This window comes from Labrus bergylta, chromosome 1, assembly GCF_963930695.1.
Source record: "Labrus bergylta chromosome 1, fLabBer1.1, whole genome shotgun sequence".
In the NCBI taxonomy this organism is placed as follows: Eukaryota; Metazoa; Chordata; class Actinopteri; order Labriformes; family Labridae; genus Labrus; species Labrus bergylta.
In genome coordinates, this window is record NC_089195.1 from 25214727 (window position 1) to 25236613 (window position 21887).

The 21887-nt window shown below is 40.5% G+C and overlaps 2 protein-coding genes across 10 annotated transcripts in view; both read right to left on the reverse strand.

The window, feature by feature from the left end:
- The window catches only part of npnta (nephronectin a), a 52494-nt gene extending 37485 nt beyond the window's left edge, over positions 1–15009 (reverse strand). For 3 of the 9 annotated variants that reach the window (XM_065957555.1, XM_020648445.3, XM_065957564.1), the window contains exons 1-2: positions 14451–15004; positions 5207–5307 (exon numbers count right to left, since the gene is read on the reverse strand). In XM_065957555.1, coding sequence (XP_065813627.1) covers positions 5207–5307; positions 14451–14521 — 172 coding nt within the window. In that variant the 5' untranslated portion in view covers positions 14522–15004. Of the gene's footprint in view, positions 1–5206; positions 5308–14450 lie in introns of all 9 variants that reach the window. The other 6 variants (XM_029280154.2, XM_029280153.2, XM_065957535.1 and 3 more) reach the window with 5 other exon arrangements.
- Positions 15010–18157: 3148 nt separating this feature from the next.
- gstcd (glutathione S-transferase, C-terminal domain containing) overlaps positions 18158–21887 on the reverse strand; it is a 57548-nt gene continuing 53818 nt past the window's right edge. Inside the window, exon 12 of the mRNA XM_020648422.3 lies at positions 18158–21144. Coding sequence (XP_020504078.2) covers positions 20951–21144 — 194 coding nt within the window. The 3' untranslated portion in view covers positions 18158–20950. The remainder of the gene's footprint in view (positions 21145–21887) is intronic.

Sequence of the window (21887 nt, forward strand, 5' to 3'; positions counted from 1 at the left end):
GGAAAGTTTTTCAAGTCAACTAACAAGTCTTTAAAGCAAACTGCGAGTCATTTCAAGTCTTTCAGTGATATGAATTCTTATCAAGGATCTGCTGCACTTTTTAATTCTGAATCTGTCTCACATGTTCGATTGTTTTAGAAACCGAACAGATAAACCTCGACTTGTGGATTTTTATGCTGACCTGAATGTTTTTGGACCTCAAATCAAGTGGATAGAAAGTCAACTGGGAAGTAAGATTAGTCTAACTAAAGTGGCTTGTTTTTATTTTTGTGACTCCGGTGTCAGTCTGAATATTATCTAGTTTGTTTGATCATTCACCCAACTATGAATCATAAAATACTGATTATTAATATGTCTATTGTGTTAAGTTCTTCAAGAGCAAGCCAGCCACAAACAAAGGCCAATAGTAGAGTGACAGCAGACAAGAGGGCTAATTAGCATCTGATCTATAAGCTAGCAATGCTCCACACATGGCAAAAGCAATGCGGTATGTCTGGTTAATAAGCAACAACCAATGATTGGCATGAAAGATATTATTACTGTAAACCTGAAAGCACAAATTTCATCCAACCTTTCTACTTTTGTGAGACATTAGCAGAGAACTCAGGCCATTGAAACATTTATGAAAGACTTAGTATCTGACGCTGTTATTCCAACAAGAACATTCAGAGCAGTGTGATTAAGGGGACAGATTCAGTTTTAGTGATTCTTCTCTATTTCTGAAAGCCATCTTTTAGGAAGATCAACAATAAATCATTCCTTTGAATTATGATTCTTTTTAAAATACCTGCAATTCACAAATACCTAGTGGCTCATACAATCTGGGAAAAGGTGGATATGGCAAATGGATATATTGAAAGGTTTGGCTCCCAGATCACATGTTTAAGGGCACATGATTAAATATATCTGTCATCGACAGAATGTCCACAGCACTTTGAGGCAGATGACTGTTTAACTATAGCTAATGAGTTCAGGTATTGCACTGCAACCGATGCTTTCTGCTTCTTTTGAAGCTTTAAATGAATATGCAACCTTTTTAATATTGTACCCGACATCAGATTAATTAAAATGGTCAAATCTCTGTTTTTAACAGACTGATTGGACCATTAAGATACTAACAAATATGGTATCAACTTAATCTCCATTAAGAGTTTGAAAATAGTTAAAGTATATTTAGAATGATTACTGTATGACACCGGAGTTGCAATTGATGAACAAACGCTCAAACTGTCACAGTGGCAGTGAAATGATGGCAGCTGGTTAGAATCAGTTTGGCTCTGCCTGCCGGATGGCCTGTCAGAACATTATGAGTGGAGCTTCAGTTTACTATAAATCTAAGCTCCACTCTCCGTCTCCATCTGCCTGATTTTCTCACTTGCCTCGCTCTCCTGATGTCACTCCCAAACTCCAACAGCAATCATCTCTAACTCCTATAACCTCTACACTATTTCCCTTACACCGCAGGATTTTCACTTTCTCCAACATTTAGTACTCTCTCACTCTTTCAGTTCTGTAGCTTTAAAGGAAAAGAAAACCAAGATGATCCATTCAGTTTCTCATTCTTTGAGAAAAGTTGCACAAACTGAGAGAGCCTCAATCTGATAAAACTTCAACCTAATCTCCTGTATCGCCACAGGACCGCGCCAAGGCCTCCGAAATCAGTAAAGACTGCATCCTCTGACTCACATGCAGACAAAAAGTGCGCACAAGCACACACACACACACCTTTGATTGCACTTCCTTTCTTTCCCATACCTTCCAGCGGCCTCCTCTCAGGGTTAAATCAGTACCTCACAGACTTGATGGAATACTGATTGTAGTCTCAAGTGAGTGGATTTGAGCTGTGCACCCAGTCAGGAGCATTTGGAAGCATTAAGGCGAGCACTCAGCCATTGATTTAACTCACAGAGCAGATATGTTTTTAATGGGGGAAAAAAGCGATGGAGCGAAAGCAATAAAGCAGCTCGACGTGGTGGTTAAGCTCAAAATTAGCTGTTATTTTTGGCACAATATGGAACATGTGGGACTCCAGAACAACAAAGGGAAACATGTTGACACACTGCTGGTTAGCTGGTGGAGTAATTGATGCAAACATGGCTTTTTTTTTAATGTCACTGTGCTTAATTTAGTGTTAAATAAATGGCACCAATGATGTATGCCAACAAACGTCGTGTTTTTGGAGCTGTGAAAACAGTACGGCCTGCGCTGTTACATTTTTTATTAATAAAAAATGTAACTCGTCTACTAATCGAAGCTTCTGTGATAATCAAGTCATTCTTGTCTTTTTTTTTATCCTGACCCCCAAAATCTGAATCTAGTCCAGCTTGAATTTTCTAAACATGGATGGGAGCCTTTAAAGGCACAGAGCCCAGCACAGACGCACTGGGACACATTGGGCTTTGAGATGTCTGACTCCTGCCAGTGTTACTGCTGAGTCTGGCCCCATGTTAAAAACAACACTATCAAATGATACAATTGAGCTGTCTGGGTGAAACACTGGTGCTTTTTGCAGCGCACATTGTGAAGTTTAAATGTCAAGGCCTTGGGAAAAGGTAGGAGGTTTCTGATCAAGGCCACATATTGTATGAAAACTAAACAAAACCACTGATTTACAGCCAAGAAATCATCCCCCGTCGGTCCCATAAGCCACTAGCAGAACTTGTTTCTCTGACTCTAAGTGTTTATGTAGGAATAGAATTATCATATTTTGTTTTATAATAGTCGTGAAGCAAGAGGTAGATAAAAAGCGCATTTGTCTAGCAAAGACCTGGGGTTAATCTAGCAGAGCTACAAAGAATACAAAACACTAGGGCCGTGAACTCAAGTGAGACTGTTTGTGTTCTCCAGATCCAAATGAGAAGTCTTTGAGAACATCTCCAGCATAAAGTGAAATAATGGCACTCTGCCACTTTTGCATGGAATTGGAGTGAAAAATAGCTCCGTAACCCAGCAAAGTCATCCGTCTTTTATCTGCAGCAGCACACAGCTTTAGGCCAAACACGCAGTGTGTGACATATTTCCCACCAAAAAAAAAAAATGCAAAATACAATGACTTAAACAAAGGTCAGCAAAAGCATGGCATGGTGAGCTTATTTACATGAGAAAATAAATCAAAACATGGTTATTTCATTATGAGGAACACATAAATGAGTGCATTAATCAACAACCCTGAGCATCATGCATTTGTAAGAATCCCTTTTGGTCTTTTCAGCAGCAGGAATTTAAAAACACATAACCTAGAGCTTCAATACATTCCACTTTTAAGCACCCATATGGCTGTGGTGGCAGACTGCTTTGTCCTTCTTTGTGTTTCCATTACATATACTTCACTGAAATGCACACACTGAATTGGAGGTAAGGAGGACTGATTTTTGTGCAATGTTTCCAATTCCCAGAGCAGTCGCAGGGCAGACAGTGAAAGAACAGGTGACTTTTATTTTCTCTCACTTCTATGGGTATTTGTAACAGATAATTGTATGCCAACATAGATAGATGGAGTTACTATAGGAGCATTTAAAAGTAGACAGAGGTTAACTTGTGAGCATCTCCACAGCAATTAAAAAAACGTATCTCAGACGAACAAATTAAACTTTCGATCCTAAAAGGTTGGAGAAAGAAAATGTTGTTACTTCTTGTGTTTGTCGTATTTGTCGCTTGTTATGATCTGAAAACTCATTGGCTACTTACAATTGAAGGCTCTGATGCACTTCCTATATCGAGATGACTGTTTTTACTGCAAAGAGTTTGATTAAAAGATTGTTACCAGTGGCCGACCACCAGTATACAATATCAATGACTGATAAATGGTCTATCACAGATATCTATGCAGAAGTTTATCGATAAAATATATATTTTTAAACATGTAATGCTGGAACGAAATGTGAAACCTCAGAACCTCATAGTTTAAATAGAAACGTGCGCTCCGACTCAGACTTACAGATATGCTCACTGTCTGCAGCACTTGTAGAGTAACAGTTGGACTGACAGTGGTAAGCACAACAATTGGTGGAAAAATATGTAATAATTATTTTTCAGTAATATTGGTTAAAATTGGAGTCCAATCCTCAAAGAAAATATAGTTTTCTCCAGCTTTAAAGTTGGCTTCTATTATACTACCAACTGGACACCTGTGAATCTTGTACTCTTCAATCTGTGTTTGTGTTGTTTTAAAAAATCCCATATTGGTCAGGCTTAAGGACTCAAATCATAAGTAGGCAGTTGTACGTCTAATATAAAGCTACTGCTAGCAAACAGTTACCTTTCTTAATGACTGGAGATTGAGAGAAAAGGCCCGTCTCTGCCTGTAGCTTTACATTCAACGGACAGATATACTGTAGGAGTAGCATTGATTTTCTCATTTGACATTTGGCAGGGAAACAACCTATATCTCAACAGAGTCAATTAAGAAACAATACATATTCCTTCAAACCACGGGTTGCTGAGATTCCGCTGCGGTAAAGGCCTCTCCATGTGTTAACCCCTTCTTCATTTAACCTCCAGAGCAAAGCAGAGCAGCAACACCAGCACAGGCACCGAGCAGTGTAGAGGATTTGACATTAGTTAGGCAACTTGCCAGATTTGAAACTAAGTTATATCCACACCTCGGGGGAGCAGCATAACAGGAGAGTATAGCATCTTCACACAACGTAAATATGTTGGAAATGTTACATGCTTACATTTCATGCAGGCATGTGGTGTTAAAAGGACACATCCTCTGAATCTTTCAAGTGGTGAAGCTAGATATACTTATAAGGTTTGGTGTATACACCTGACAACCCCATTGACTGTGCTCCTAACATCTTTCTTCATGTTCTGACATGTGTTAGCTAGCTTGTTGTTGCACAGTAGTAATATAGACTCAAACCCCTATCTGGCCTTCAGTGTTTGCACCTGTAGCTACACTCTCTCCCTAACTATGACCACCTGCAGTTTGAAAATAAACGTCAGCTGGTCTTCCTGTCAAAGTAGCCAATACCATCAATCTTTACTCAAAGACCGTCTCAGGTGTGATGCTCCATTAGCTGTGTGCGTGTGTTGTGACAACAAGCATGTGTGTGTGTGTTTCCCCACGCCTTCGGTCGCTGCGGTAGCTTCACAGCGTCACCTCTGTCTAATAGCATTTTTGACCCCAGCTTGAAACCTGGCAACCTTGTTAGCCCTGTTTGCACCCAGCAGCAGCAGCAGCAGCAGGCACGGGGGTACTCACGCTGGCAGTGACCCCAGGAGCGACGCGTCCATCCCCAGCAGCAGTCCACCCGGGCCCCATAACGACACAGGCCATTGGACGAGGCCATCTGCCGCGGCCACCTGTGAAAGAACGACATAATTAGTTCACAGCCAATTAAAATGTCCAAATGAAAAGCAGGGGTCTCTCTGAATGTTGTTTTGAAAAAGGCTTTAAAGCAGTAACAGGTTTCACAGCATTTCCTCAGAGTAGAGAGGAAACTCTGAATAATAATATCAGTCTTTCTACTAGTTTTGTTTTTTCGGGGTTCGTGCAGTCTGTATGTCGTACTGACTAGAGTTGTTCTGAGGCACATGATTATCCCCTTCAGTAGAACAGGCACCCCATCAACAGAGACTACAGTCCACATTGACCGCAGGTTCGACTCCTGGTCTTGACCTTTCACTTTACCAAACTCTCTCCTCCCCAGGTTTGTGTCTCTATTTAGCAGTCCTTTCAATAAACACAAAAAGCCCAACAAAAAAAATGAATAGAGATGTAACGGCTGCATGTTGTTTGTGATGTTTGTCCCTTCTCCCTCTCTGTTTTGTCTCCAGCCCAGGTGAAGCTACTGATTGCACAAAGAGGCGCACCGGGCCCAAGAGCTGAAAGAGTACTGGCTTCAAGAGAGGAGAGACTTCTGGAGTTGGGACTGCTGTGCCTCTCAGTCTGGGGTTGTGTGTTGTGTTTAATTAAATGAGTTTCCAAGGTGATCTTTGTTATGATTTAGATGTCTGTCTATTGATAATAAATCACTTGGTTTTGACTTTGGTGGGGTGTATGATGTGTTTTATTGGGTCAATTTGAGGGTTTGTTGTTAGCCCAACAGGGACGCTTTATAGTGGTGCTTAATAAAAAACTAGAGATGTTCTGATACTGATATCACTCTCAGTATCTACCAGCATCTGATAATGTAAAAAAAATTACTTTCAACGGCAATGGCCAAATTTCAAGACCCTGCATTGGTCATATTTCATAAACCTATGCCCCACAAAAATCAACTAGTATATAATAACAAACAAGTGTTCCAACAACATTATCTTTGTTTTCTTGTAGTGCTAGCATCTAAGGGGAACACATTTCTGAAATTGGTATCAGGAATTAAAAAATGGAAGGTATCTAGTATAGACCGTAAAGCTATCTGAGGTTAATTCTGTCACATTGTGCTGTAAACGTGTTTGTGAGGACAAAGAAAATTACAACAACTAAATTGCACTTCTCTAAGAGCTATGAAAAAGCGATGACATTTGCAGATTAAATGTCAGACAACTGCTGAAACGAAAAGGCAAAGACAGGTAAAGACATTCAGTCTACAATCATAATGACAAAACACAAAGTCAAGAGGCTGAAAGTGTGTTAGATCATTTTTGCCTGATCAAAGTTTTTCAAACAGCTGCTGGCAAACTTTCAGTAAACCTTTTCGATTTTTTCTTACAGTCCATTTGAAAATAGAAAAAAAACCTCACTCTACATTTTCTCAGGCTGCAGAAATCCGACCTTTCACTAAATCCCTGCAGCAGATTATCTTTGCCTCATGGAAATCAAACTGATGGCGCATCAGATCGAGTTGGTCTGCGTGATGTCAAAGTGGAGACCCGTGTTGAAAAGCTGCCAGACTCGATGAGTTTAGCCTTCAGTGTGAATGTGAGCTCCGCTGACACTCGCATCACAGCTGTGTTCATTATGAAACCGATTGACAGCGGTGCAGCAAACCAAAAATAAGCACTTCTTTCTGTCTCCATTTGTTACATGAAAACATTTCCACATATGTATCCTTGGACAGCAGGGATAAAGGATCTATCAGACATTGCATGACAGTGTCAGATGTATAACCCTTCTGCAGACAGAAAAGGTGGGTATTAGTGTATTTACAAAGGTATACTACTGCATTTCTTACTATTACTGCAAGAGAAATTACAGCCGGATGTTATTGTTACACCATGTTCTATTCTGCTCAGAGCAAGAAATAGCTTCTTGGCAGACAGAGCATGTGGATTACCTTTTTATCTGTACCAAAGCTCACCACATATTTATGGAGAGAATGGACAAAGGAATGAGTCCATATAAGGGTAACAACGAAAATCCAAGATGAATACTACGCGGGTCTGGCTCTGAGACTTTAACTAAAACCTAGCAAAGTTATAAAAGAAGGAGAAGAAAGATTCTTTACAGTGCTATAGAGTTATATAAAGTGTGGACACTCCATTCATCCTGACCTTTACAGCCATTCTATTTAAAAAAAAAAGACTGCTCTGCCATCACCTGCAAGAGGGCATGAGTGTTGTGTATTTGCTAAATACATTTAAATATGAAAGCTGAATGACCTGACTTTGTTTTGGAGTTGTACAGAGAAACAGGAAATGCAGTTACTCAGCAATGAAACAAAGGAGAAACTCCCTTGTTATACTTTCTTTTCAAAATAGATCCTTTTCTTTGAATGAGGTTTTTGCTCAGTATTCAAGTCACGTCCATTGCCACTATCCCTGCCTGTTAGTGTCTCTATGCCAAGATGAGGAAATGCTAATGCTTGCCCCCGCTGCCAATCACCTCATTGGAAAAAAAACCCAGATGGATGCTAAGTGAGAGTGGCAGATTCAGGGAAAATGTTTGCCGTCTGGAAAGAAGCAAGGAAGTCAGGCAGGCAGGGAGAAGCTACGGGAGGAAAGGAGAGGAGAGGAGAGGAGAGGAGAGAAGAGGAGAGGAGAGATATAAAAGGGGGGAATGGAAAGGGAACATAGGCACAAAAAATGCTTAGATGGAATCGATAATTAATTGAAACAAAGGAAAATAAGGTGAGGGAAAATGAAAGAAAATAAAAGAAACAAAGGAGATGATACGGACAAGGAGCAAACAGGGGGGGAAATTAATAGGAAGAAAATGAATCAGAAGTACAGGAAAGGACAGGACAAAAGACGGGAAAGAGAAAGGAACAAAGGGAGAGGAAGGAGATGAAACGGGGGGGAAAGGAAGGGTTTGCGAAGGAAAGGAGAGGACAAAGATGAGGAAAGGGAAATAGAGAACATTTAAAATGAAAGGAAATAAAATGGAAATGAGGGAAGTAAGGGAAGTAAGAAAAAAGACAACATTTTGATTGAAGGGAAAAATGGCTCAGTCTGCAAAAATAAAACAGACAGACAGGAAAGGAAAAAAGAGTGGTCTGGACAGCAGCCAGGTTTCGATGCCACCATCTCTACGAGTGACATGCACCCACCTACACACACATACTCAACCCCCCACCCCACCCCACCCCACCCCACCCCACACACACACACACACACACACACACACACACACACACACACACACACACACACACACACACACACACACACACACACACACACACACACACACACACACACACACACACACACACACACACACACACACACACACACACACACACAGTCAAGCCTCCTAACATGGCACCATCTGTCCCTCGATACTGTAAACCACTAACATGAAACAAAACAAGAATATCTGAGCCTGTGGTGGAATTCTCTTCATTTAAAGAAATGTGACAGCTTCAAAAACATTTGACAGCCTCCCCTGACATTAATCTGCTGACTGCAGGCTGATTTCATTCTGACGTTATTATACACTCTTGAATGCACTCCTCAGTGTATGTAAGTTAATTATCATCCTGGAATAAGAAGACACCCTGTGGGAAGAGTTCATGCTGCTCTGGGTGCACCTGCTCCTCTGTCACTTAATGACTTTATATTCTTTTGCAGTTACATGACTTTAAACAGCCATCAGTGACGCTCTCCATTATGATTCCCAATGGAAAGCTGTACTTGCCAGATGCACCACCTCATTAAACTGGTCTTTAAGAGATCACTGGATTAAAGTTAGGGCTTGAATTTTGTAAAAACTCCATTATGCTTTACATAATTAGACCAAAAGTGTAGTTTTCCATTCTTTAAACGCAAATTGTGCCAAAATGAAAGCCCATTTACTTACACCTGAAACAATGTCTTAAGTATTTTACCTTTACTGATCATTTTTGAGACACAGATTTAGTGTTGAGCACCAATCTTTTTCCTTAAAGTCTCTTTCCTTAACTGTTTTCATCTTTTCCACGCTTAAAACAATCAGCAAATTGTGTGATTGATGCTTGATGTTCTACCAGATCCTATTTTGCACCTTCTTTGAAAGTCTTCATGTTGTTTTGAAAATCACATCTAATACTGTTGCATGCCAGATGTTGTGTGGAGAGTTAATACAGTATGAGCAGCTAATTAACTTCAGCTTCATATCAGTGGCCAACAATGCTCATGTTGTGTGACTATGGCACCTGAAAGTTGTGAGACAAACAGACAGACAGACAGACAGCATCCAGTAGCAGCTTAAAACATTTGTTTCATCTAACAAACACCCATTTCCCTCCCATATGCATAATAACCCGATGGAAGATTTAAAGAAACCCCTACCTATACAATAAAAAATGAGACATATACAAAGAAAATTGACAAACCCTGTGCAGGAATAAGAATAGAAACCTAGGTAAAATTTAACAAAACCTACAGTATATAAAATGAGACATGTAAATATTAGAGTAGACCTACAGCTGCACAGTAGCAAATATGTTGAGGTACAGCAGTGTCTGAAAAGAGGTGGTGCATTTGTAAGGTGTGCTTTTAGTAGTAGTATATTATTTCTAAAAGACAAGCATTAAAGTGACTGTTGAATAAGGATATTATCTGCATTTTCTTGCTCTTCATTTTCAATGATTCTCTTTGAGTGAAGCCTGTTGGCCGAACAAGACTTGTTTTTTTGGTTGAAAATTACAATTGAATTTTACAATGTTTTGGTTGCCATAAAGAGAATACTTAAGGATAAAGAAAGGGAAGATGGATCAATAATGTAAATAATCATCAGCTGCAGCCCAATTCTTTTCTTCATGGATATTCAAAAGAGACGAAGGCAAATAAAATTCTAAATTATGATCACACTGAAACTACAGAGGGATAAGGCAGGCATTAAAACAAAACTCAGGCGGAACAAAGGTATGAAAATTGTCTATATATCAGATTTTTTGTTGTTTATCCAGAAGCAGAAAACGATAATGTGAAAGAGCAGATATTTTCCTTGCCTGAGGGTTTTAAAAAAAATAAATATAAACATACTCTCATCCATATATACATGAATGACATTTTGTCAGCGTGTGAGGATTAGAGGTGCAGGACTTTAACTGAGTGCATGATGAGATGGAGATTTTAAGCTCACAGAGGATGATGGTAAAGAGGAATGTGGAAGATCTCAGTGGGAGACATACAGAGCCAGGTGGAACCTCATGAGCTGCAACATGTGCTGTATCATTCAATCAATCATTATCCTCTGATGCTTTCTCCTACACACTCATGCATAAACACACACATGCGCACACATACAGTATAGAGAATATTGAATCCTGTTTCATGTACACAGTGCTTCTCCGAGATGTCAGGCAGAGTTTTGCCAGTGGCATTCCTGCACAAAAATACACTCTGAGATTAGAACCAAGAGCTTAAATCACTTCACTAAAACACTTATGAAACATTTCTGAACATTTTGAAAAGTATGACTAAACTCAGTCAACAATGGGAGCGTGTGTGGTGCCGCACAAAGAAGACATGCTTTTTTAGATGCATGTAATCCCTCGTGAGATATTCCCCCAAAAAGAAATCTGGCATATCAAATAGATGTGAGAATAATACCTGCATTTATCACCCTCAGGCTCCGACTTATCATACCAAATTGCACTAAGCCTTGAAGGAACTCAAGCGTATAATTATTACCCTTCACGCATGCAGAGTGACACCTCTGCTCGAGCACAGACTGTCAGACAAGGTGCTTCCAGGAGAAACTGAGAGGTTGATATCCACTGTGGGGGCGACGCCATTCTTCTTCTATTGTTTCACTAATGGGTACAGAGCTGGCCCATTTCCCCCGCCTGACAGTGAGGAGGAGTCAGTCCATCATTCACAGAGGAGCACGACGGAGGAGTCCTCATTCAGAGCGATGACAATTTAATCCATCTAACTATCGTGCATCTATGAACTCATACTGAAGCATACTGTTGAATGGATATTCCCCTCACAAACAGCCATGCATGTTGATAGCTGCGTTTTTTTAGCATCAGGACTTGCTCGAACCTGCCAACCTTTGAAAGCTGAAGGCATGAGCGAGTGGAGTCATAAGGTGCCTGGTGTCCTTAATGAACCACCTCTGCTGCACGCGCTGCCAGGCCTGTTTTCTGACTGCCAAGACTGTCACATTAACACAGAACAGCATGCGGGATATCGACAAACATCTGAGGTAAAGATTTAAAGCGAGAAATAGCAGCCGGCCTATTAAGTCCTAATGCTTTTATTACAGTAAGAGTGGAAAGTATTCACCGATTGGCAAGAAAAATAAAAGCACCTCCATGATGTAATGCAAGGCAACATAATAGCCATGCAATAAACTCTAACAACATTTTTTTTTTACCTTTTTTATGTGCATATCCTCAATACAATCCCACTTGCAAGTCTGTGCATCCATGCAACAAGTGCATTCAAAGTGCTCAGGATCAGGAGGCGTTTTGGCGACAATTGTAAGTGCCTTCTTTCCACACATGCAGTGAAGACAGGTTCATCGCTGCAGAAGAAGCCCTTATAGGTTGTTTCCTTGAAAGGGAGTGATAGGTTTATAAGTACTAACATGGAATGTGTGGCTGCAGTCTGAAAGGTGAGGCTGGCTTTACTGTGGGTTAAATACATTGCAGTGTGATGAAGTGAAATACTGTAAACTGAGATCTCCACAGGGGGCCTCGCGATGTCTTAAAGTTCATAGGTCATGTTTTGTGAGGTAAAGAACGTGAAAACGTGTTTCTCAGAACAAGGAAAGATAAAACTGAGATATCTGTCAGTGCAGTGCGGCTATCCTTTGAAGCAGTTTTACACTTTAAAGATAGTGGTTCATTCATCACCATAACGTTCACATAAAGATATTCAACACTGATAGAGCTTTAATTGTATTATTCTTTAATTCATTCACACTACCCATAAAATGTGACCTCACTCTGTATTTTCGCTCTCATTCTCGGCCCCCTAAAAGCCCAAATGTAGGTCTGAAATTACAACGCCAACATAACCTGGCACCAGTCCTGGTCTTCGGATTATTACTGAGGAGGTCTGGTATGTGCTACTTGGCAGCGTTGGACTGAACACTTTCGTGACATCACTGGGAAAGAATATCCTCTACTGTTGTTTGTTGCTTTTTCTTTGCAGGTCATTTTCAGTTCTACATGCCATGTAGTGGGGCTGCCCTTGAGTCCTAGAACGAAAGGCGGCAACAACAACAGCAGCAGCAGCAGTGCAATGTTTTTAGCCGGAGGTTTGCAGGTAAGTATATTATGTGCTGAACAAAATGATCTTGGCAATGATGCCCGTGAAGGACCCTTCAGGAGTAGATGGACAAGCCTGTTAGGAACGCTCTCTAAAAGGCAATAAGGGAGGGAGAGCAGGTAATAAATGGCTTTTTTTTTTTGCTCAGGCTTGGTCTCAGGGGAGATTCTCTCAATGAATTAATATTGAAGCGGAGACTCTGGCCCGGGCAAGTTTATACCCATAAAAATTGGCAAATTATGGCCGTGGTGACAAGCCACTCCATCAGCAGGGATGTTAATAATGTACAATATGCTGCTGCTGGGTTAGAGTAAATGATTATTACACAGAGGCAATGCGTGAAATAAAAGTTAAAGCCTTACATATCCCATCAGACCATGGCCTGTCACACAGATATTGTCCATGGTCATTAAGAGAAAAAGCATGTCGTAAATGAAGAGTAATACAGTGTGTTCTTATTAAAGCACACTTTTCTGTTATACTTCTGCCCTCTCCTTCTTTCTCTCTCTACTACACAGACACATTTTCACTCCCTTTCTGAAACCTTTGATATCCAAATCTGCCTCTTTTGAAAAAAATACTTTTGAACACAGCAGAACACTGACCTGAAAGAGCTCAGGGAGGGAGACAAAAAAGCAAATATACCTCCACATGTCAAAAGCTATCAACAAGCAGGTGCAGCCAGGCTGAAAGTGTTTTTTTTTTTTTTCTTCTTCTTCTTTCTTCTCTTAAATGCAAGCAGACTATTTCAATAATTACCTCCAATATTCTTCAAAGTCTCTCTTTTATATGAAAACAGTGAAACGTGGGAGAGGGTGCTGCTGTGGGCTCAGCCTGTCTGACAGAGATACAGGAGAGGCATAAAGTACGGTACTTGGCTGCATGCATCCTCTGTTGGACTCTGTTTGTGTTGGCTAACTCTCACTTTTTGGAAGGACTTCTGAACAATTTTACTATCTAGATCTAGAAATCTTATTAATAGGAGGTGGACTATAGAGCAGTTTTTTTAACACCTCTGAAAACTGTACAAGTCGTAACGAATAGAAGGGACAACACATCTTGCCAAGTGAGCCACGCAATTACTTTTTCAAAAGAAACTTGGAAATAGATGCTTGATGGTTTTAAAGGAATGTGCCCTTTATTTGATTAATGCTTGATTTAATCAGCATATATGACTGTAAAAAAAAAAAAGGAAGAAAAAAAACTACCATCGTTCATCATGTTCATCAGATGCACCTTAGGCAGATTCAAATCTCGGACACTCGCATTCTTCGGGGTCTGGCACGTCTCCACACCTCTGTCTGCACATATTTCATCTGAGTCGTGTTTGAACATGAAGCACCGAGCGATGTGCTGTCACATCACTTAACGATCAGTCTGATATCTGCACGAGACGAACGACGCTCGGTGTGAATTCTTGCACGTGTCAACACTTTCGAGCCGAAAATGTGCAGATTCACCAGGTTCGGGAGGACTTGGATTGTTGCTGTTTTCACACAAAAAAAAAAAAAAAAAAAAAAAAAGTTAGAGAGGGAAAACAGACTGAAAAGGATTACGCCGAGATGCCCAGTGATGGGTACCAAAAGCGCACGAAATTTCCCAGGAGCAACATGTTTTCATTCATAGCCTGTCTAAATCGAGATTCCCCGTTTGAAGAGCTTAAAATAATGATTCGCTTTGCACAAGCCAATGCAAGTGCTGTGTTCAACCAAAGGCGTAGTTATATTTGAACACGAACGGGCTATAAATTTGGCTGAACTGCGATGGTTACATTTCTCTGGCTCTTAATCAAAGACAGTGTTATTTCACAAAAAAAACATGGGCTCTAGCATTAAACGTGAACCATGTGCACTCACCTGCCATCAAAGTCTGCACTTATTCCAAAGGTGCAGCCGTACAACAACATCAACTTTATCCATAAATCCATGATTACGGGAGTTACGCGCCCTCGCTGCTTGTTATTTATCCTCCGTAATCCAAAAGGTCGGCGGAGGAAACAGTCAGCGGAGTTTCTTTGACGCACGCGGAAGGTGCACAGGTAGGACTGATCTGCCGGCGTCCCTCACCCTGCTCATGTGCGATATTCACCGAAGGCAGTCCGCTGCCTAGAAGAAGAGTGGCCCCGATGTGTGTATGTGTGTGTGCGCGTGTTTGTGTGTAAGTGGATCGGGACGCACTCTGCCGGGAAGAGAGCGCACAGCTCCCTCTCTCTCCCTCTCTCCCTCTCTCTCTCTCTCTCTCTCCTCTCACAAGTTCAGTCAACGGGCTCTCCAACCAACAGCACCCACTGCAGTCACTCCTTATCTCCAGTCTCTCCAATAACCAGCGGCCAAAACACAGTGGATATCATCAACCAGCCAGCAGCTCGACTTTGAATGTGACGCCCCGACCTGAGCAGCCGAGAGGAAGAGGAGAGGATCCAGACGCACAGCTCTCCGTGCCGCGCATGCTTTGGAAACGGCTTCATTAATTTTATCGCCTGCTGAGGCACGCAGGTGCATCGGCCACCCAGGTAGACGGTGTTTACGCTGTAAAGGCAATGCTGTGGAAATGACTGGGAATACATTTTGGAGGGAAGACAAAAGATAAGCAGTATAATTAAAAAAAAAAAAAAAAAAAAAGCCATTTGGAAACAGGTTGGGTACAATTTGTATAAATGAATATAAAAGCTTTTATTGTAGGCTCCTGTAATTTCATTGTAAATATTGAACTTTTTTCATAATGATTTCAGCTAGTTTCCTAACTCAACTTTGTTTCACATTGATTTTAGTTCCATCATTACATTCTAACTTATTCGTGATGCAATGTCCTTGTCTTTCTCGGACTAAAGTTTACAAAATGTGAAACGTCCAAGCTCCTGGACTGACAAATAGAGTCAATGCTGAAATGCAGAAAAACAGCAGTTCCTTTAGTTACCACTTGAGGCCGGCCCCAAAAGCAAGCAAGACCCATTATGCCATGTATTAAAATGGCCAATTTTGAAGAGGGAATTAACAGGTTTACGGCCAGCTAAGAAAAACTTTGTAGGTCTCAATAGATCTTTTTTTTATAATAATTTAAACTGTACAGGGTCTACATTAACTGGGCAGTTTAAATAATGTTAGTCTTGAATATTTTCTAATTAGGGGTGTGGTCCCTTTGAGTTACAGGTAGATGCTGATGCCTATGGTGTCTTGTCTCGTTGAACATGCAAAGAGACATGTTTTTGGCAGAAGATGGATTTATTCACATATTTTTCTGCAAACCTGAGACATAACTTGAATGACTGGACCCGGCAAAGCTGCTAAACTTGAGAAAATAACACAGATAATGATACAGCTGAATGTTACGCCCAAATCTCTTATGGATAATATCTACATAGGGGATATATCTGCTTCTTGCTTTGTCACTCATTTTTCTCTCTATAGATTCATCCGTCACCCTCCTCTTCCATCTCTTAGCATGAGTCATTGTATCAAACCACACAGGCTATGTGTTACTGACTTCTTTTTAGGCTGGTTGCTGAAGTTACATACTGCAGTATGGCGATCAGGCTGCGCTGTGGGAGTGACGGCATTCTCCCTATTGAAAGTTATTGTAAATCGACCCTTGAAACTATTGTATGTAGAACTGAGACAAATGTTTTCCTGACATATCCGCCGCCAGCACCGAGGTATATCAGGTCATTTTATTTTCCTGTTAGTGCTTATTATTAGGTATTAGTGTTTGAGCTCACCTATCTTTCTTGTAAGTTTGCTGCGTGCTTTTCATAATTTTGGGGTGCAGGACATAAGATTCAGGATTGTTATTGCTTTTTTGTAGAGAAGACAGCAGTGTGGGCTACTCGTACCTAAATATGACAGCACTTCTGGCTCCATAAAAAACAACACAGTGATGTGAAAGCCAAACGCTGAACTCAAGGCCTCAAAAAGGCTGTTGACAAAGCAATTGGTGATGATAAAGTGACGAGGCTATATCCATTATTTACAGTCTATGGGTGCGTCCTACATGAAATTGCAAGATCTTTAATATTCTCGCTTTTCAACAAGAGGTTATGTTTGGTTCTATTAGTGTGATTATCTCCCGTCTGACTCGTCGGCAACACTTCCTATTCAAAGGCTGTTGAATTGCACTTTCTGTCTGAGGGAGGCAGAACTCTAAAGGTCTGCCTCGTTGTCTGACGTGACGGCCTTCAGCCTCCACAGTCACAGTCAGTCAATAAAATAATTCTCCAGTTTGGCATAAAGGAAGAACAAAAAGGAACAGAAGAAAAGTGATGGCTTGTTAACTGAAGAAATGCTATTTAATGGAGCAGGAGATGAATGATATGAATGTTTGATATGATTACTGCTGCTTATTCACTCTCTCGGAGTCTTTTGATGCATGGCACTGTTCGCCTTGTTTCGCCCTGACATCACTTTCATAATAAATCTACGTGGTAGCTGGTGAATGTGAATGTGCCGGCTGTGTATAATTACACTATTAATCACATTATTTACAGCTTTCCACTGTTAAAATGTGATTTCAGTGATGGAAAATAAGACCAAAATTGAAGTCTTATTGGCAGCAGTATGTTGTGAAAAGTTGAGAAAAATCATGAACAAACATTAAAGGGTCAGTTCACACTAATCACTAAAGATCACATACTGTCTCACTTTTGTTGTATGTAACAATGAAAATATTTTCAGTTAAACCTCTTGATTTTTAGTGACACACATCTGTAACACAAAGTCGTCTTAGTTTTAGGATTAAATGTACAGTATGTAAATTCTGCCAGCAGGGGGCTCTCAATCAAAACAATAACAAAAGATGACGTTGAGGCTGGCGGGGAATCCTGGGAGTGATTCTCTCTACTACTTCACACCCCACCCCTGATGAAAGCGAACTCGAGTTGACCGCTGTCAAGACAAACGGGCGAAACCGACCGGAGGAAGAGAAGATGTTTACCGACGAGCTAATGTATCGAAGTTTTTGTCACAGCAGCACATACAGCCACAGCACGGCAAGTTTCAGTAGCAGTTCCGACTTCCTTATGAAGCGGACTTTGACGCGACAGCAGGTGTTTCCTTGGCAACGATGAACATGTCGCGTCAGTCATGGCGGCTCTGTCATGATGGCAGCCAAGGCAAGACACAGATCGTAACATCTATAAAATTACTAACTTCTCTGGTTTTGACAACTGCGGGAAATACTGAGCTAATGTAGGTTCTCAAAAAAAAAAAACCCAAAAACATATTATACCTTTAAAAGCTCGTGTGGAACTTTCAGTTTGTGTCGCCTTTGACGCCACCAGTTGAAAAACTGGTAAACTTGTTATCTCTATGCTAAATTTGTCCTGTACGTGGCAAGATTTTTACATTTACATCTTGTTTTATTTTAACAATCAAATGCATCACTCATTGTGAATATTTGCAGTTTAAAATGTTAATTAAAAAAAGTCTGTTTCTGCAGCATCACTTTCTGACTTCTCCTTAAATCGACCTCGTTTACAGAGTTCTAATCACTCTCTTCACTGATTGTCTTGATTACTTTAGTAGGTGATAAAGAGGCATTGCTATTAATATTAGAATGTTTCAAAACCAGGTAAAAACTCGTCATGGGAGCTTTAATTGAATTTAGTCATTTCTAGAGCCAAACTGAAAAACACTTAACATTATCAGAAGAAAAACATATAACTGTTTCTGTGATAGTGAAATGAATCCCTTGGTGAAAAGGGACACATTTTGATATACTCTGGAAACACAATATTTATATGGAAAAACAAACAATGGAAGCAAAAATGTGTTAGCAAGGAGAATGCAAATAGCTATTACATGAGGTGACATCAGATGTGCATATGTGTGAGAATGTAATGAGAAGCAACAGGAAATAGATAACAATATTATTATGGCGCGCAAAACAACAGCAGCTGGGACCTGCTGAAGGCAGCCGAACACCAAACATGCATTATAACATATTGTTTCTCTCCACTGCTCTAATTATTCTCATGGCTGTTTATTAGAAAAGTTGAAGGAAACACATGGCATGGTGGTTATACACAGTAAATGTATGAGTTATGGTGGTATTTAGGATAAAGAAAGAAAGGGCAGCAGGAGCTTTTCCTATCCATGTAATCTGGACTGTTATGGTAACTGTGTTAATTATGAGGAATGACCAAAGATATTAAAACAATGAGAGAGACGTTACGTGTTACGCTGCTACAGTGTTCGGTTAGAGAAGTTTTTGAAAGCCAAGCAAATTAGTTGAAAAAAAAAGAGTTTCAACTGACGTGAAAGCAAAGATTCTACATGGTAGTGTTCATGATTATTTAAGGCAAAAAGTATAACAAGAAAAAAGCTGAAGATGGACAAACCTAAGGTTGAGGAAAGGGAAAAGTCGACCTGCTCTGCCAGATTGGAACTGGACAAATTCAAAAGAATCTGGGAGAAAGATTTTCTTTTCCTTTAAACTGTTTGATTGGGGAGTGCAGGGACTGAATTCTATATGTAGAAGATATGGGGAAAATAGTGGTGGGAAGAGGTAGAGTAAATCATGTGAACTGTGACGCAGACGTGTCATCTTATTAGTCATATCTGATTTGCATTCTCTTTATTTTTTTGTCAAAAAAAAGCTGTGGGGCAGCTGTGTGAGATGTTGTGGTGTTTGACAATTGTCTGCTCACATCCCAATGAAGAGAATACTAATGAAGTGTTCATGAGTTATTATGACTCACGATGATTCAAGGTTTGTAAAGATTTGGGTTCCTTTTGTGATCACTGCTTGTCACCTTTTCTATCAAAGTCAGTTTGATGTTTTTTTCCATCTCTCTGTATATTTTGACTCTCCAACCTCATTTGCAGAACATTGACAATCAGTTAAATAAACAACACAGATAGATTCAGCTGAGTGTATCACTTCCCCTGCACTCTATTTACAGAACGGCTTTACGAAGCAGATCTTTAGTAAATAAACATTCTGTTCTTATAGACGCTCACATATCTCACAGAAAAGTATGTAAACAAAGAATCTTGTCTAGTCACCTTCCACCCGTGGGTGTTTTTAGTTCAATCGACCCATTTCAGCATTCTGCTCACTCTCTCTCTCTCTCTCTCTCGCTCTCGTGCAGCTCTAAGTAGAGCCACCTACTCACTTCTTCTCAGCTTTTTTTGTTCCCATATGCATTTCTGTAATGTGAAGTTGTGCAGCGCCACAAGCACGTACAGGGAGTCAAACCATCTCCTTTTGAAATAACTCCAGTCGTTGGAAGGAGCTGTGTCTGTGGCCATTCACCTCGGGATAGATTGACTCCGCTGACTGAATTTAGATGAGTTTGACGCGGGAGAGAGAAAAAAAAATAAAACCCCTGAACCTCTCTTGTCTTCTGCTTCCGTGTGAGCGGGAAAACCTTCTCTCCTGCTACTTCTCGATATTTCTCATTCAACGGCAATACACTGTCAAAGACGCCAAGACAGGCTACTTCAGAGAAACAGATGAGCAGCTTCAGCGGGGGAACGGAAGCTTAAGGGGCTGTAGTATGTCTAAAGTATACATGATTGGAAATACAGAGCGTATTGTGTGATTTTCAGCTGCCAGGCTCTGAGCGGTACGCATCTAATCAAGCGCACTGACCTTTTTGCCAGCATCATAAAATATTCATTGCTGCTGAACACATTACGGGATACATACCGTATTCCCATACATTCTTTATGAGGAATAATCACTTTCTGTGTAGAACCATGAAAAATGCTAAATTATACCTGGTATCATGACTTTAAATCCAATTCCCCTCTTTCAATACCCCCCCTCCCTTTCTTTCCTTGAGTCTCTCTCGCACACACACAAGAGGTAGATAATGATAAATCCCCATCTCATCTTTAAGTGCAGATGAGTTTTTTTAGCCACTGTTCTTCTGTATATACCTGACAACTGTGCGTGCTGTCTGCTGGGATCTATCACAGAAGGCCACATCCAGACTATCTGCAAAAAACAGCATGTGGAAGTATGCTGCAGTTAATTTGCAATGTGGGTGTGTAATTCCTGCTGCTTCTGTTTATGCTGACAGCTTGATCGCACATGTCTGGCAAATGCACAAACATACCGTCGCAGTTGGTGAGAGGCTTGAGCTCTTTTTATGATAGTTAAGCATCCGATGATTTAGTAGGTTTTTTATTAAGTCATGGAATCTTTCTACACTCCTGCACTTTCCAGCTCAAGATTTCAGAAGATGACTTTTGCCAGTCCAGAAATATCACCCAAACATCTGTTTTAATCTCACATGAGATGTCTTTAAAAAAAATAAAAAAAAGATAAAATGTTAAGAGTGGATAAAAAATTGTTTTCTCTGCAGCGTCATGACAAAGCCAGGAGCCACACCGCTCATGTTGTGCTCCTCACAGTCTCAATTATGCACCACTTCTTCCAGCTGGCCCGCGTCCACGTCCAGTCCGCTCCTCTCCTGCGGCGGCCTTCCCACCAGCATGTTGTTCTTTGGTGAACAGCTCTCAGGTTCCATAGTCATCACCCGCACTGAGTACCCATGAGCCTCTGCTGCCAAAGAGCGGTCCAGGTCTACCAGGCCCATACACTGTTTACCTGAAAGGGGCCCAGAGAGAAGACAAAAAATGATTTGATATTCCAAAGGCGAAGAGGGAATAAACTCTTTTAAGCATCTACTGAAGAACCAAAGAAAAAAACAAATTTATACCAAAAGATACTGATTACATTAGAATATTATGAGTGAAGCCTTGTCACTAATGTTCCTGTAAGTCGATGCAATCCTGATTTATTAGAGCAGTAATATTGTGTAGAAGAAGAAGAAAGAAGAAGATATGTTTTATTAAATCCCACGAGGGGAAATTACTTTTACACGCTACACACACACACACATACATACATACATAAACATGATCCTATGGACATGCACTAATGGAGAGATGTCAGAGTGAGGGGCTGCACATAAAGGGGCGCCTGGGCAGTTTGGGCTTTAGTGCGTTGCTCAAGGACACCTCGGCTGAGGAAGTGAACTGGCACCTCTCCAGCTACCAGGCCAATGTCCAGACTTGGTCTGCACCGGGACTTGAAAAGACCACCCACCGATTGAATTAAGTCCCTACAGACTGAGCCAACTCCAAATTAATGAAACAGAAATCATACATAATGTGTAATCCTTTTTAACCTATTACAATATATAACAACATAGCTAACATGTTGAGCAGGGATGTTACAAGAAGAGACAGTAATAGAAAATAAATCCATTTTAAAGTAGAATAATAGAACAGAAAAGAGTGAAATACAGACAGAAATGTTCATATACACAGTGTAATCAATAACATCAA